Source organism: Rhizophagus irregularis, chromosome 26 (assembly GCF_026210795.1).
Source record: "Rhizophagus irregularis chromosome 26, complete sequence".
Classification (NCBI taxonomy): Eukaryota; Fungi; Glomeromycota; class Glomeromycetes; order Glomerales; family Glomeraceae; genus Rhizophagus; species Rhizophagus irregularis.
Window position 1 is genome coordinate 520,523 of NC_089454.1, and position 11,642 is coordinate 532,164.

At 26.9% G+C, this 11,642-nt stretch overlaps 3 protein-coding genes across 3 annotated transcripts; all 3 read left to right on the forward strand.

Annotated features, from left to right (window-relative positions):
• Window positions 1–945: 945 nt before the first annotated feature.
• OCT59_017277 (uncharacterized protein) lies at window positions 946–4,990 on the forward strand (the record flags this gene model as incomplete). Its single annotated transcript, XM_066137384.1, has 3 exons — window positions 946–2,248; window positions 2,389–3,602; window positions 3,678–4,990. The coding sequence occupies 3 exons, from the start codon at window positions 946–948 to the stop codon at window positions 4,434–4,436; spliced, it is 3,276 nt and encodes a 1,091-aa protein (XP_066003974.1). The 3' UTR covers window positions 4,437–4,990.
• A 652-nt stretch (window positions 4,991–5,642) lies between these two features.
• On the forward strand, window positions 5,643–7,986 carry OCT59_017278 (uncharacterized protein; the record flags this gene model as incomplete). The annotated part of the gene is made up of 7 exons (XM_066137385.1): window positions 5,643–5,826; window positions 5,913–5,974; window positions 6,052–6,400; window positions 6,509–6,750; window positions 6,981–7,010; window positions 7,085–7,885; window positions 7,966–7,986. 7 exons carry the CDS (start codon window positions 5,643–5,645, stop codon window positions 7,984–7,986), a joined length of 1,689 nt encoding a protein of 562 aa, XP_066003975.1.
• A 1,714-nt stretch (window positions 7,987–9,700) lies between these two features.
• OCT59_017279 (uncharacterized protein) lies at window positions 9,701–11,020 on the forward strand. Its single transcript, XM_066137386.1, has 5 exons — window positions 9,701–9,973; window positions 10,104–10,373; window positions 10,456–10,578; window positions 10,657–10,684; window positions 10,765–11,020. The coding sequence occupies exons 1-5, from the start codon at window positions 9,916–9,918 to the stop codon at window positions 10,847–10,849; spliced, it is 564 nt and encodes a 187-aa protein (XP_066003976.1). The 5' UTR covers window positions 9,701–9,915; the 3' UTR covers window positions 10,850–11,020.
• The last annotated feature ends 622 nt before the right edge of the window (window positions 11,021–11,642 follow it).

Below are 11,642 nucleotides of genomic sequence, written 5' to 3' on the forward strand. Positions count from 1 at the left end.
AATGTCTGATTTGCTATGGCATGAGTGTTGAATTCCGGGCTCCGCCCAGTCATTATCTTTATTTCTTTAATGATGAAATATTCTTCATTTCGTCATTCATATAGTATTACAATACTCTCCCTTTTAGTCGACGTAAAAAAAAAAAAATTTATTTACTTTCTAATTAATTCTTCCTTTGTTCGTGAGGGTTTTTAATATTACTTTCGTGATTTTATTATTGACCTATTACGTTAGTGTTTTTTTTCTCTCTGCTATTGTTTACGAATTTTTATCAACTTAACTTCTCAACTCATCACAAATATATAAAGTCCTTTTTTTTTTTTTTTTTTAGTTTTTGGATTTTTCTTTCCCGTAAATTAGTTATTGAATTTAACCTAAAATATTAAAAAAATTTTTTTTTTGATCTACCAACCTGAAAACATTTTGTAAAAAAAAGGTACTTTCCAATTGAATTTTTCTTTTTTTCTTTCTTATGTCCTAACGTGTTTTAAAAATTAGTAAAAAAATATATATATATATATGTTCAATTTATTACTTTAAAAAGTGAGGATTATAAGAAAGGTATTAGGTCGTAATTTAGATTTAAGCAGGACCGAACCTAAATTTTCTGGAAAGTTATTCTTCAAACTTATAATGATAGATACAAGGATTAATTTGAAGACTTCGGAAGAATTAGATATTATGTTATATAGTTTATCTAATTTTCGTTTTTATATTATATTTAAGATTTTTCAGAAAGTGTAGATCTAGATCATTTATTGAACATATTGTTTTTTTTCCTTAGATTCGATTTCTCAAGGGTGAAATTATAGAGGAAAAAAAAAAATTTTTGACGATAATTACAAATTATTTGACGATAATTACAAAAACTTTGACGATAATTATTGACGATCATTAAAAAAACAACAATTACAAAACTTTGACGACAATCATACATACTGAAATATGGATCACGCGAACTCTTTTTTCTCTACTGTTCTTGAAAATTCTTCACCAACTCTGGTAACAGACATTAGTGGTCGTATTCTTTATGTTAATAGACCTGCTTTATGTTTACTGGAAAGATGTCGTCCTTTTAAGAGACCCAATGCAAATGTTCTTAATAATGATGATCCGGAACCAAGTTCTTTTATAAATAGTCATTATTCATCAATAATTGAACCTCTAGATGCGTACGAAGCTACATCACTACGTAATCATTTTATGAACAATGTACAGATTTTAAGTAAACGATCTCATGTTTGTCGGACGATTAAATGTAGAACTTTTTCAAGCAAAAGGCCTATTATGCTTGAATTTTCTACGCGTACATGTACGTATCCAGAATTTTTTAAAGATAATTCAGGAGAAAAAAATTTCTCCTCACCTTCTTCACCACCAAAGAATGATGATATGTATTTAAGAAATTCTTCCGTAATTTCTTTAAATACATCGAGTTCTATTGATGGTAAGGAAGGTATTGAAAGTGAGGGCGGTGGAGGGGTGGAGGAGGAGGATGATGATGATGAGAACGAACAATTTTTTGATGCTAAAGAGTATTCGGAAGAGGATATTTTAGAAAATAATAATATTTTGATTCAACAATCTGTCAATAATAATAATTTTAATGTTCCTATGAATCATGAGAAAAATTCATATCATAGGACAAATAAAATGGAACTATTAAATCCTAAAACTCAAACAATAACTGATAGTCAATTATTAACCGTTGTAGGTTCAACCGAGGCCACAAATAATTTAATATTAATTAGTAATATCCGAGATGTAACCGATTCAAAATTTCAAGAGTTTGTATTAAATGAATCTGATCACCGCATGTCGATTACCTATGACGTATTTGGAATTATCACAGAAATTTCTAGATCTTGTAAATCAATTCTTGGTTATGACCCGGATGAATTGCTTGGTATTGATGGTTATAATTTTATTCATCCTGATGATTCTACTAAAGTTCGAGCGTTTCATGCTAAACGTGCTGTAGAAAATTATGGTACCACTCTACAAAGACAATCTTTTCGTCATCTAAAAAAAGATGGTAGTTATTGTTTATTGGAGATATGGTCTCAAGGTATTCAACCGGATGGTTCTTGGTCATTTGTAAGTTTTAATATAACGGATGCTTCTGAGAATCTAATTGATAAACGTAATATGTGTGACCAAACTTTTATCCGTAAATTATTACCAAAAAATGTTGAAGGAGAGCCTCACAGTAATGCTGCCAATAATTTTGTATCCTTCATTTGTCATGGTATGTATCCTTCCAATAGGAATGATAAATGATTATTATTAAAAAAAAAAAAAAAGATATTTTTATATTTATCCAAAATTATGTATATGTCAATCGTTTATTAATTGTTTGTAATTTTTTCCCCACACAAATAATTTTAGAACTTCGTAATCCATTAAACGGGATAATTGGTTTTACGTCTCTTATATTAGATACCGAACTTTCCGAGCAGCAGCGTGATTTTGCTGAAGCAATTTCATCCATAAGTAGTTATATGTGCAATATTATTAATCAATCACTTGATTTATGTCAAACTCAATCTAATCGTACGACATCTTCGGATATTGGACCTTTAAGATTACGTGAGATAGTTGAGTTTGGTTTTTTAACTGTCACTGTACTGGCTAGAACTAAAGGTACTGAACTTAAATTACAAGATCATTTGACTCCTTTACAAATGTCTGGTCAAAAGTATCAATCGATTAATGGCACCACGTCTCAAGTAAAAAATGAAAAGAAATGGTACGGAGATGAAGATATTGTAAGAAAAATCTTATTGAATTATTTAACGAACGCTATTAAACATACTGGTTCTGGAGTAGTAACAGTACGCCTTGAGGTGGATTCTGATAAGTTACAAGATGGCAAGGAAGGTTTTATGGCCAAGTGTTCAGTTGAAGATACTGGACCTGGTATACCACAAAAAGACCTTAAACGTCTTTTCTTGCCTTATTCCAAACTAGTTTCATCATTTGGTGAATTGAAAACCCTCAAGGAGGGAAATAATGGTACAAAATCACCAAACCATCAACAATCACATAGGAGTTCTGGTTTAGGGTTAAGTATTTGTAAAGAATTAGCTGATAAAATGGGCGGAAAAGTTGGTGTAGAAAGTGTAATGGGTAAAGGCAGCACTTTTTGGTTTACGTTTCCTGTGTATACTAGTAAGCCCGAAAATATGGAAGATGAATCTGATTCTTCAAGCAGCGTGAGAGAAGTTCGAGATAATGGAAAGTCTATAAAAAATGTATTCTTGACAAAATCATATTCAAATAGTGTTTTTGAAAATGGTCGTGACGGTGTTACAACATCATCTTCGACTTCAGCACCATCATCTCATTCAAATTCGAATCACACTGAAACTAATTCAAAAGGCGATTTAAATTCTGAAAACCATCGAAAGCATCGAAAGCATAGGAAACCTGCGAAGGTTCTTATGGTCGAAGATAATGAAACTAATCAGCGAATCGCTTTACATTATTTGGAAAAAATGGGTCAAAAAGTTACATTAGCTGCAAATGGTATAGAGGCATTAGAAAAGATGAAGAATGAGACTTTTGACATTCTTTTTGTTGATTTACAAATGCCTTATATGGTAAATAATATTTTGTGATTTTTATAGAAGTTTCGTGGATTTATTGATCTTTTTTTTCCTTTTTTTTTTAATAAGGATGGATATACTTTAACTCGTCGAATAAGGGAAGCTGAACGTGAGGCTGAACGTGAGGCTGAACAAGAAGCATGTCGGTGTGATAAGCAAGATTGTGAATCATTATTATTCAGTGTATCAGAATCCTCCACACCACCACCTACTCCACCGGGATCATCATCAGCATTAACAAATGGTCATCAATCAGTTATTCCATTAGTTTCATTAATACAATCTTCACAATCTATATCTCCATTACATATAAACACCCAACCGCCAATAATATCCAGTACATCATCATCTTTATCATCATTATCATCATCTAATTATTCCTATTCATCATCATCTTCGTCTTCAGAGTCCTCCTCTTCATCCTATTCGCAATCACTATTGCCATCTCCAACAACTACCTCTGGTTCAACTAAAAATAATGTAACAATAAAAAATTCTCATCAGTCCGTTCCATCGTCTCCTCCAATATCTCCTCCATCATCATCCCATAAACGCCTTAAACATGTACCTATTGTAGCATGTACTGCCAATGTTTTAGATGAAGAAAAAGGTAGGTGTAAACAACATGGAATGGATGGTTTTTTAAGCAAACCATATAAAATGGAACAGATGAAACAATGCATAGAAGAACTAGTGGAAAGTGATGATGAATCATTGCCGGGTAAAGATGAAAAGAATAACGTTGAAAATCGGGATTATAATTTACCAATTAATCAAACCAATCAAATCAATCAATATGAAAAAAACTTGTCAATAGCTCCTATATAGAATTTATCTACGTTGACATATGTCTCCCAGCATAGTTTAAAATGACATTGATTATTATTGACTTAATTCATTGTTACATATTAATTCTATTTGGAATATATATTACATACAGATCGAGCGTAGAAAAAAAAAATTATATATCATTCTAACCTGTTGATCAGCTTAATCATTTAAATTGTATTTTTATAACCTATTAACTTTATATTTAGTTTTCTTAAATATTTTCCTTCTCCCACTTTACTTTCTTCTCAGCCACATCCTTTTTTAATTCCCTCTTCTTGTGTATATTTTTTGTTCATTTCCCCCTTATACTAATAATATAAACCTGATATGTAGTTATATCAGAGCAAAAATTCATTATTTTTTTTTAAAAAAAAAAAGAGGTTATATTTGTATTTAAAGGGTCATCGCAGGTTCGTTCTATTAAATACATTTTGTTAGAGTTACCATTTTTTCCCCTTGCATTTCAAAAAATTATTAAAATATATACGTTATATGTATATAAATTATTATGTTTATAATAAAATAATATTAAAAAAATCTTTAATTGACAATTGTCAACTTTCGAGTCCAAAGTTTATGTTGTAATATTGATGAATTACCTAAAAATTCACAAATCACGTGTTAAAATGTTTGCATTGCGAGTTGTTGGATCAAATGAACATGTTAAGTACTGTGGTACCAATAGAAATTTGCGATGTATATATTTTATTAATACGAGTATTTTTATATGGATTCATCTATTATTAAAATGAAAGTAAATTAATTATAAGCATAATTAATCATAAAACGTAAATAAAAATTATATAATCGTACATATTTCTTTCTCGCAAATTTCACCTCATTTTACCTTATGATCGAGTAAGAAGTACAAGAGTGATGATCATCAATTTTTTATCGCAAAAATTTTGTCAGTTGTCAATAAATAATTTTTCTTTTCTCTTCAAACTTTTTATAATTAAAACCTCGTTATCTATCTGCAATTCGGAAAAATTTATGTTCCAACGGCAAACAAGTAATTCAAAAAAGTTAAACACAATCTTATTGACATTTACATAAATAGAATTTGGGATGAAAATAATGTATGACTATAACTAAATATATTCACTTGCATCAAATATATTCTTAATGGGTAATAAGTCTGTAAGAAAAAGAATTTTCTTGTTTCTTCCTTCGAACATTTGATCCTTTTTATTTTTTAATAATATGTTCTCACGTACTATTTTAATAATAATATTTTGGTTCTTTATGAAAATTTTTATTGGAATTGATGCAGGAATTTATACAAAGACAAATCTAATAATACAAGAAAAACATCAACTTAATAAACTTAATATAAATTATTTTAATCATAATGAAACCAAACATATTTTAGTTGGTTCAGTTGGAGGTAAATTGAATAATTTTATAATTTATAGATAAAAGGATTTGAAAAAAAAAAGGTTTTTTTTGATAAGATGAAATGCTAATAAATAGGATGGAGTAATATTCGACCTTTAATAGAAATTTGTAAGATTTTAATTGATCGTGGACATAATGTAAGTGAGAAATTTCTATAATTCCTTTTTTTTTTAATTTTATAATTAAAAATAATTTTTTTTTCCTTTTTTTAAAGATAACATTTATTTCGCCAATACCATCATTATCATTATTAACTGAAGAGGATTATTATTGGTTACAAAATTCTTCAATAATTAATCATATTCCATCAGGACCTTCATTTAATATAAAAGATATACCAGAATATCAAAAAATCATTTCAGAAGATTATAATATTAAAATGTTTGGATACTTGATAAACTATTTTAATTCAAAGTATTTAAATAATTTTAATTTATATAAAAAAGTTGCTAATGAAATGACAAAAGTTGATTTATTTTTTTGTGAATTATTTTTAAATGATGCTTGTATTGATGTTGCCTGGTTAATGAATAAACCTTTGGTTACTATGTCATCTAAATTATGTAAGTAAATATTTTTATTTGTATAACATCATACATAATCAATAATACTATATATAATAATAATAATAATATATATATACTAATAATAATGTTAACGGTTATATATAGCAATGTCATATGCACCATATAAATCCGATCCAATGATAGGATGTAATGTAAATATGGAACAAGAGACATTTTTTAAGAGATTTAAGTGTGCAATCATTACACCTATTCAAATGAATATTATTCTTTCACCTTATATTAAAGAATTAGATGAATTAAGAAGGAGAGTTGGAATTACAAGTTCTAATTTTTCTGAAAAATTACAAAATTCATTATTTTTAGCTGATACATTTTTTGGTTTTGAGGTATTTATTTTATTTGATTTTATTTGATTTTATTTATTTTTATTTGATTTTATTTGATTTTATTTGATTTATTTGATTTATTTGATTTTATTTGATTTTATTTAATTTTATTGATTTTATTTGATTTTTTTTGTTTGATTTTATTTGATTTTATTTGATTTTATCTGATTACATTAATATTATTTAATAATTTGTTAACTTATTATTATTATTATTATTATTATTTAAAGACTTCACATCCAACTTCTCCACTTTATCAAGTAAGTCCTATATTTAATCTATCATTATTTCTCTTTCTATATATATTCATATTTATATATAATTTTTATAATAGGAAATTGGACCAATAATGGCAGATGAATACAAAACATTACCAAAAAAACTTTATAATTTTATAACATTACATAGAAGGATTATATATATCAATTTTGGAACACAAATTTATACAACATCAAAGAATAATGCAATACTTCTTCAAGCATTTATTGAAGCAATAAATAATAGGATAATAGATGGAATAATTTGGACATTTGATTCATTTAATTCAACATCAACAAAAGAATTATTTCCACCTACAATAAAACTTTCAAATAACGAAATTATAAATACTTTAAATATATTAAATAATAATTATCATCCAAGTATACATTTTACAGATAATTATTCAACACAATTTTCAATATTAAATCACAAAAATATTATAATACATTTAACAAATGGAGAATTAGTAAGTATTTATGAATCTTTATATACAGGAACACCGATGTTATTATTACCAATTGCATTTGATCAATTAAGTAATAGTGAAAAATTATTAAAAAGTAATGTTGGATTATTACTTTCAAAAAATTCACTTAATATTCGAGATATTATAAATAAGATAAGAATATTACAAATGGATAAAAAAATATTTTTAAATATGGAAAGGATGAAAAATTTAGTTATAATAAATTGTAAAAGAAAATTTAGAGCAGCAGATTTAATTGATTTCGTTTTATATTCAAACAAATTAAAATTAAATTGTAATAATCAAGAAGAAGATGAAGAAGAGAATTGTGATAATGAAGATTTAAAAGTTTGGATTACACCTGAATCAAGAATGGGGTTCATAAAAGGAAAATATTTAGATGTTTACGTTTCATTTATTTTTATATGTTTAATAATTATTTTTTTAATTATTTTAACAATTTGGAAATTTTGTAAATTATTAATTAGATCAATTTGGAAATTTTGTAAATTATTAATTAGATTTTTATATTGCATTCTAAGGTATAATAAATTTTTTTAATAAAATGAGATTTTTTTATTTTTTATTTTACAATTAAATCGCACGCAATTTGGAAAATGTAATAAATTTTTTTTGGGATTTACTTTATTGATCCACGCAATTTTTAATCCGCGTAATTTGGAAATTATGTAATTATACAGTAATCAGAGGATATAATAAATTTTTTTTAATAAACGGTTTAATATTGATGACGATTAATCAACGCAATTTTGTAACAATTCACGCAATTTGGAAATTATGTAATTATAATGTATTCAGGGGACATAATAAATTTTTTTTTAATAAACGGGATTTACTTTATTGATAACAATTAATCCGCAATTTGGGAATTTTTTATTATATTTTAGGACATAATAATAAATGAGGTTTTACTTGAGGTTTAACAATTAATCCACGCAATTTTGTAATTCTAAGACAAATTTTTTAATAAATGGGATTTATTACAATAAACCCACGCAATTTTGCATATTGCTATTTTTATAATTCCAAGACAAAAAAAAAAAAGGAGGTTTACTTGGCCGTACGATAAAATCCAAAGCAATTTTGTAAATTATTGGTTAGATTTTTTTTTTATATTGCTATTTTTATAATTCTGATATTCGGCTTAGCCGTTTTTCAATTACAATAGATTTGCGCGAAATTTTATTCGACGAATTAGAATTACGTGAGAATAATAATCTGAAAATAATGATAAACCACAAAAAAAAAAAATTGTAAATCTTTCCTTTTTTTTGATAACTGAGAAGAGATAAGTAAAACTAATGGACGATCATCTCTCCTGATATTTTATACGAATAAAATGTACATAATCCATTTTCAGGAGCCTTATCCGCACGTACGTGTAAGAAGTTTTTATAACTATTTTAATCGAACAATTAAATTTTTGCTTAAATGTTAATTTACATGCAAATTTAAATAAGGAATTTATTAAATTTTATTAGGGGAAAGTTTTATATTTGAATGTAATGGATAATACCTTTATGAACAATTCCGTGTTCATTGTTTATTATGTAACAATTCCTAATCGTGTAACGTAGTAATTGATAAAAAAAAAATAAGGGATGATTGTTTTTCATTTTATTAAAAATAAATATTAGATAAACCCCTAAAAATATTTTAAGTTTAATACTATGGAAAAACCTTATTAGAATAAATAAATTTTTTAATTCTTTGTACCCGGGCAAATTGGCGTGAATAGTATCATAATTCTGTAATTATTAAAGTCATTGTACATTACCCTTATGATCAAGAAAAAGATTTCAAAGATTTTCTCGGTTGTTATTAAACGTAAACGGTTAATAAGATTCCCAATGCATTATAATGATTCTTTCCAATTACATCATTTACATATCTGCGGAAAATTCCGAATATCCGAAGAGAACGAAAAAAAAAATATTTATTTTTAAAGTTATCTTATCATGAGGGGTTTGTGGGAAAAATTATTTCCCATTAATGTAATGACATGACTTGATTGACTTCTAAAAATATTTCTTGGCGAAAATAACTGATTCGGGTTATTCTATTGTTATTTATTTATGACACCATCAATTCTATTTCTCCAAACACAACATTTCTAGAAACTTTATCTGTAAAACTTGTATCAACTTTTTTTTTAACAAAGCTTTTCTTTATATTTTAAAATAAAATACTTTTTTTTTTTCCATCAAATTTTCACATGGATAATTTTTTATTACAAAAATTTATATATATACTCTTTTAATCCGCTCTTCTTTTTTTTTTCTCAGAAACATTTTCAAAAAAAAAAAATAAAATAAATCCATAAAAATTTTCTTTTTTTTTTAAAAAAAAAAACTAATATACACACATACACACATACACACACAAAAAAAAATTCATATTTAATAATAATAATAAACATGGTTCGTCTTGTAACTTTGACATTACTTCTTGCACTTATCACTTTAGTCTCTTCTCGTGAGTATTTTTTTTTTATTTTCAATTCCATAAATTTTCTTTCTTAAGAGAGATCGATTAAATACGAAATGAAAAGTCAATATCATCTTACTTAAAAATTCGATTTTTTTTTTTTTAAAAAAAAATTCAGAGTCTGTTTCGGTGTTAAATACCCCATCTGGACCTATCACTCAAGGAGCGAAAGTATTGGTCACTTGGGAAACAATTGCACCAGCTACTCAACCAGGAGTTTTATCGGCTATCGCAAAGAGTACACAAAACACGACGGTATTATCAGATAATATTGATATTAATGCTAAGTCCTTCGATTGGGTAGTCAATGTAATACCTGACACGTATAGTCTCGCTCTTAATGATGGATCTGGAAATAAATTTTCTGGTCCAGTTGAAGTAATCGCAGGTATGTTCATTTTTATTTTCTTTATAGTAGCATATATTGTAATTTTTGCTAAAATAATTAAAATAATTTCTATTTTTTTTAGCAAAAAATCCACAAAGTCCCAAAACTCCAGCCAAAGCTCCAGCTGGAGGAGCTTCACCACCACCACCACCACCACCACCACCAGCAGCAAAAGGAAAACTTGTCCGTAGAGCTCCCCAAAATAGTATGTATAACTAACTGGATGTAAATGTTTTTAAATGTTTTATTCAAACTTAACTTTTTTTAAAATTTTTTCAAAAAGGCGCACCAACTCAATCTCCAGCTGCAAAGTAAGAGTCTATCAAATAAATCATTGTTTTAAATTCAAACTAAATTTTATTTATTAATTTAATTTAATTCTCTATTTTAGGAGCAGTTCCACTTCTACTAAATCGGCATTTGATCTTTTATTAAGTCTTATGACCGTAGCCATTATTATGGTACATTCCGCCTAAACTATATATTGTTAGAGACTAAGATTAGATATTATATTACATAATTTATTTTCATGTGGGACGAGTCGGGTGAAAATAATTTCTTTAGTATTATAACATTTAGTTTAAAAACATTCTAGTTTATAACATTTAGTTTTCAATTCTATACTAATATAATTTTAGTCCCAAAAAAAAAAAAATAATAATAATAATAAAATAAAATTAAAATAAAATTAAAATAAAATAAAATAAAAAATAATTGATTTTTTTTTATCCGAAAATTTTTTTTTTTGATTTTGTACATGTTCCAACTTACTAAGAGAATTCGCTGTGGCAGACTGACAGTACCCCCAAACAGAATAGTTTGATCAGGTCCGAACACCCTGATATTTTTTTTTAAGTCGAATGCGGGCTAATCGCTCTGGTAATATGACGACTTCGCCTTGATAATAAGTCAGTGGAAGTACCTCCAACAGATCCAACAGAATAGTTTGATCAAGTCCGAACACCTGATATTTTTATTAAAAGTCGCGTGCGCTCTGTTGAATCGAGAAGAATTTTAATATGACGACTTCGCTTTGGTAATAAGTCAATCACTCTGTTGAACCGATAATAAAGTTTTCCAACGTTCAACGTTCCAGTATGCTATACTTTCGACTGACATTGGAATTCTTTAATTCTTTTTTTCTAACGCGTACACGCGAAAGAAATATACTTCGGAAAGCATTTTTATTGCGTGTTCTGCGAGTTCAAGCTCATCAAATGCCATTCGTGATCCATTATTAGATCTGTGAAAAAGAATTAGTAAAAGGAA

Coding starts and splice junctions, on each gene's coding strand:
- OCT59_017279 (XM_066137386.1), top strand. CDS start 9,916: ATGGTTCGTCTTGTAACTTTGACATTACTTCTTGCACTTATCACTTTA. Junction 10,579..10,656: donor CCGTAGAGCTCCCCAAAATA/GTATGTATAACT, acceptor TTTTTCAAAAAG/GCGCACCAACTCAATCTCCA. Junction 10,685..10,764: donor ACTCAATCTCCAGCTGCAAA/GTAAGAGTCTAT, acceptor TCTCTATTTTAG/GAGCAGTTCCACTTCTACTA.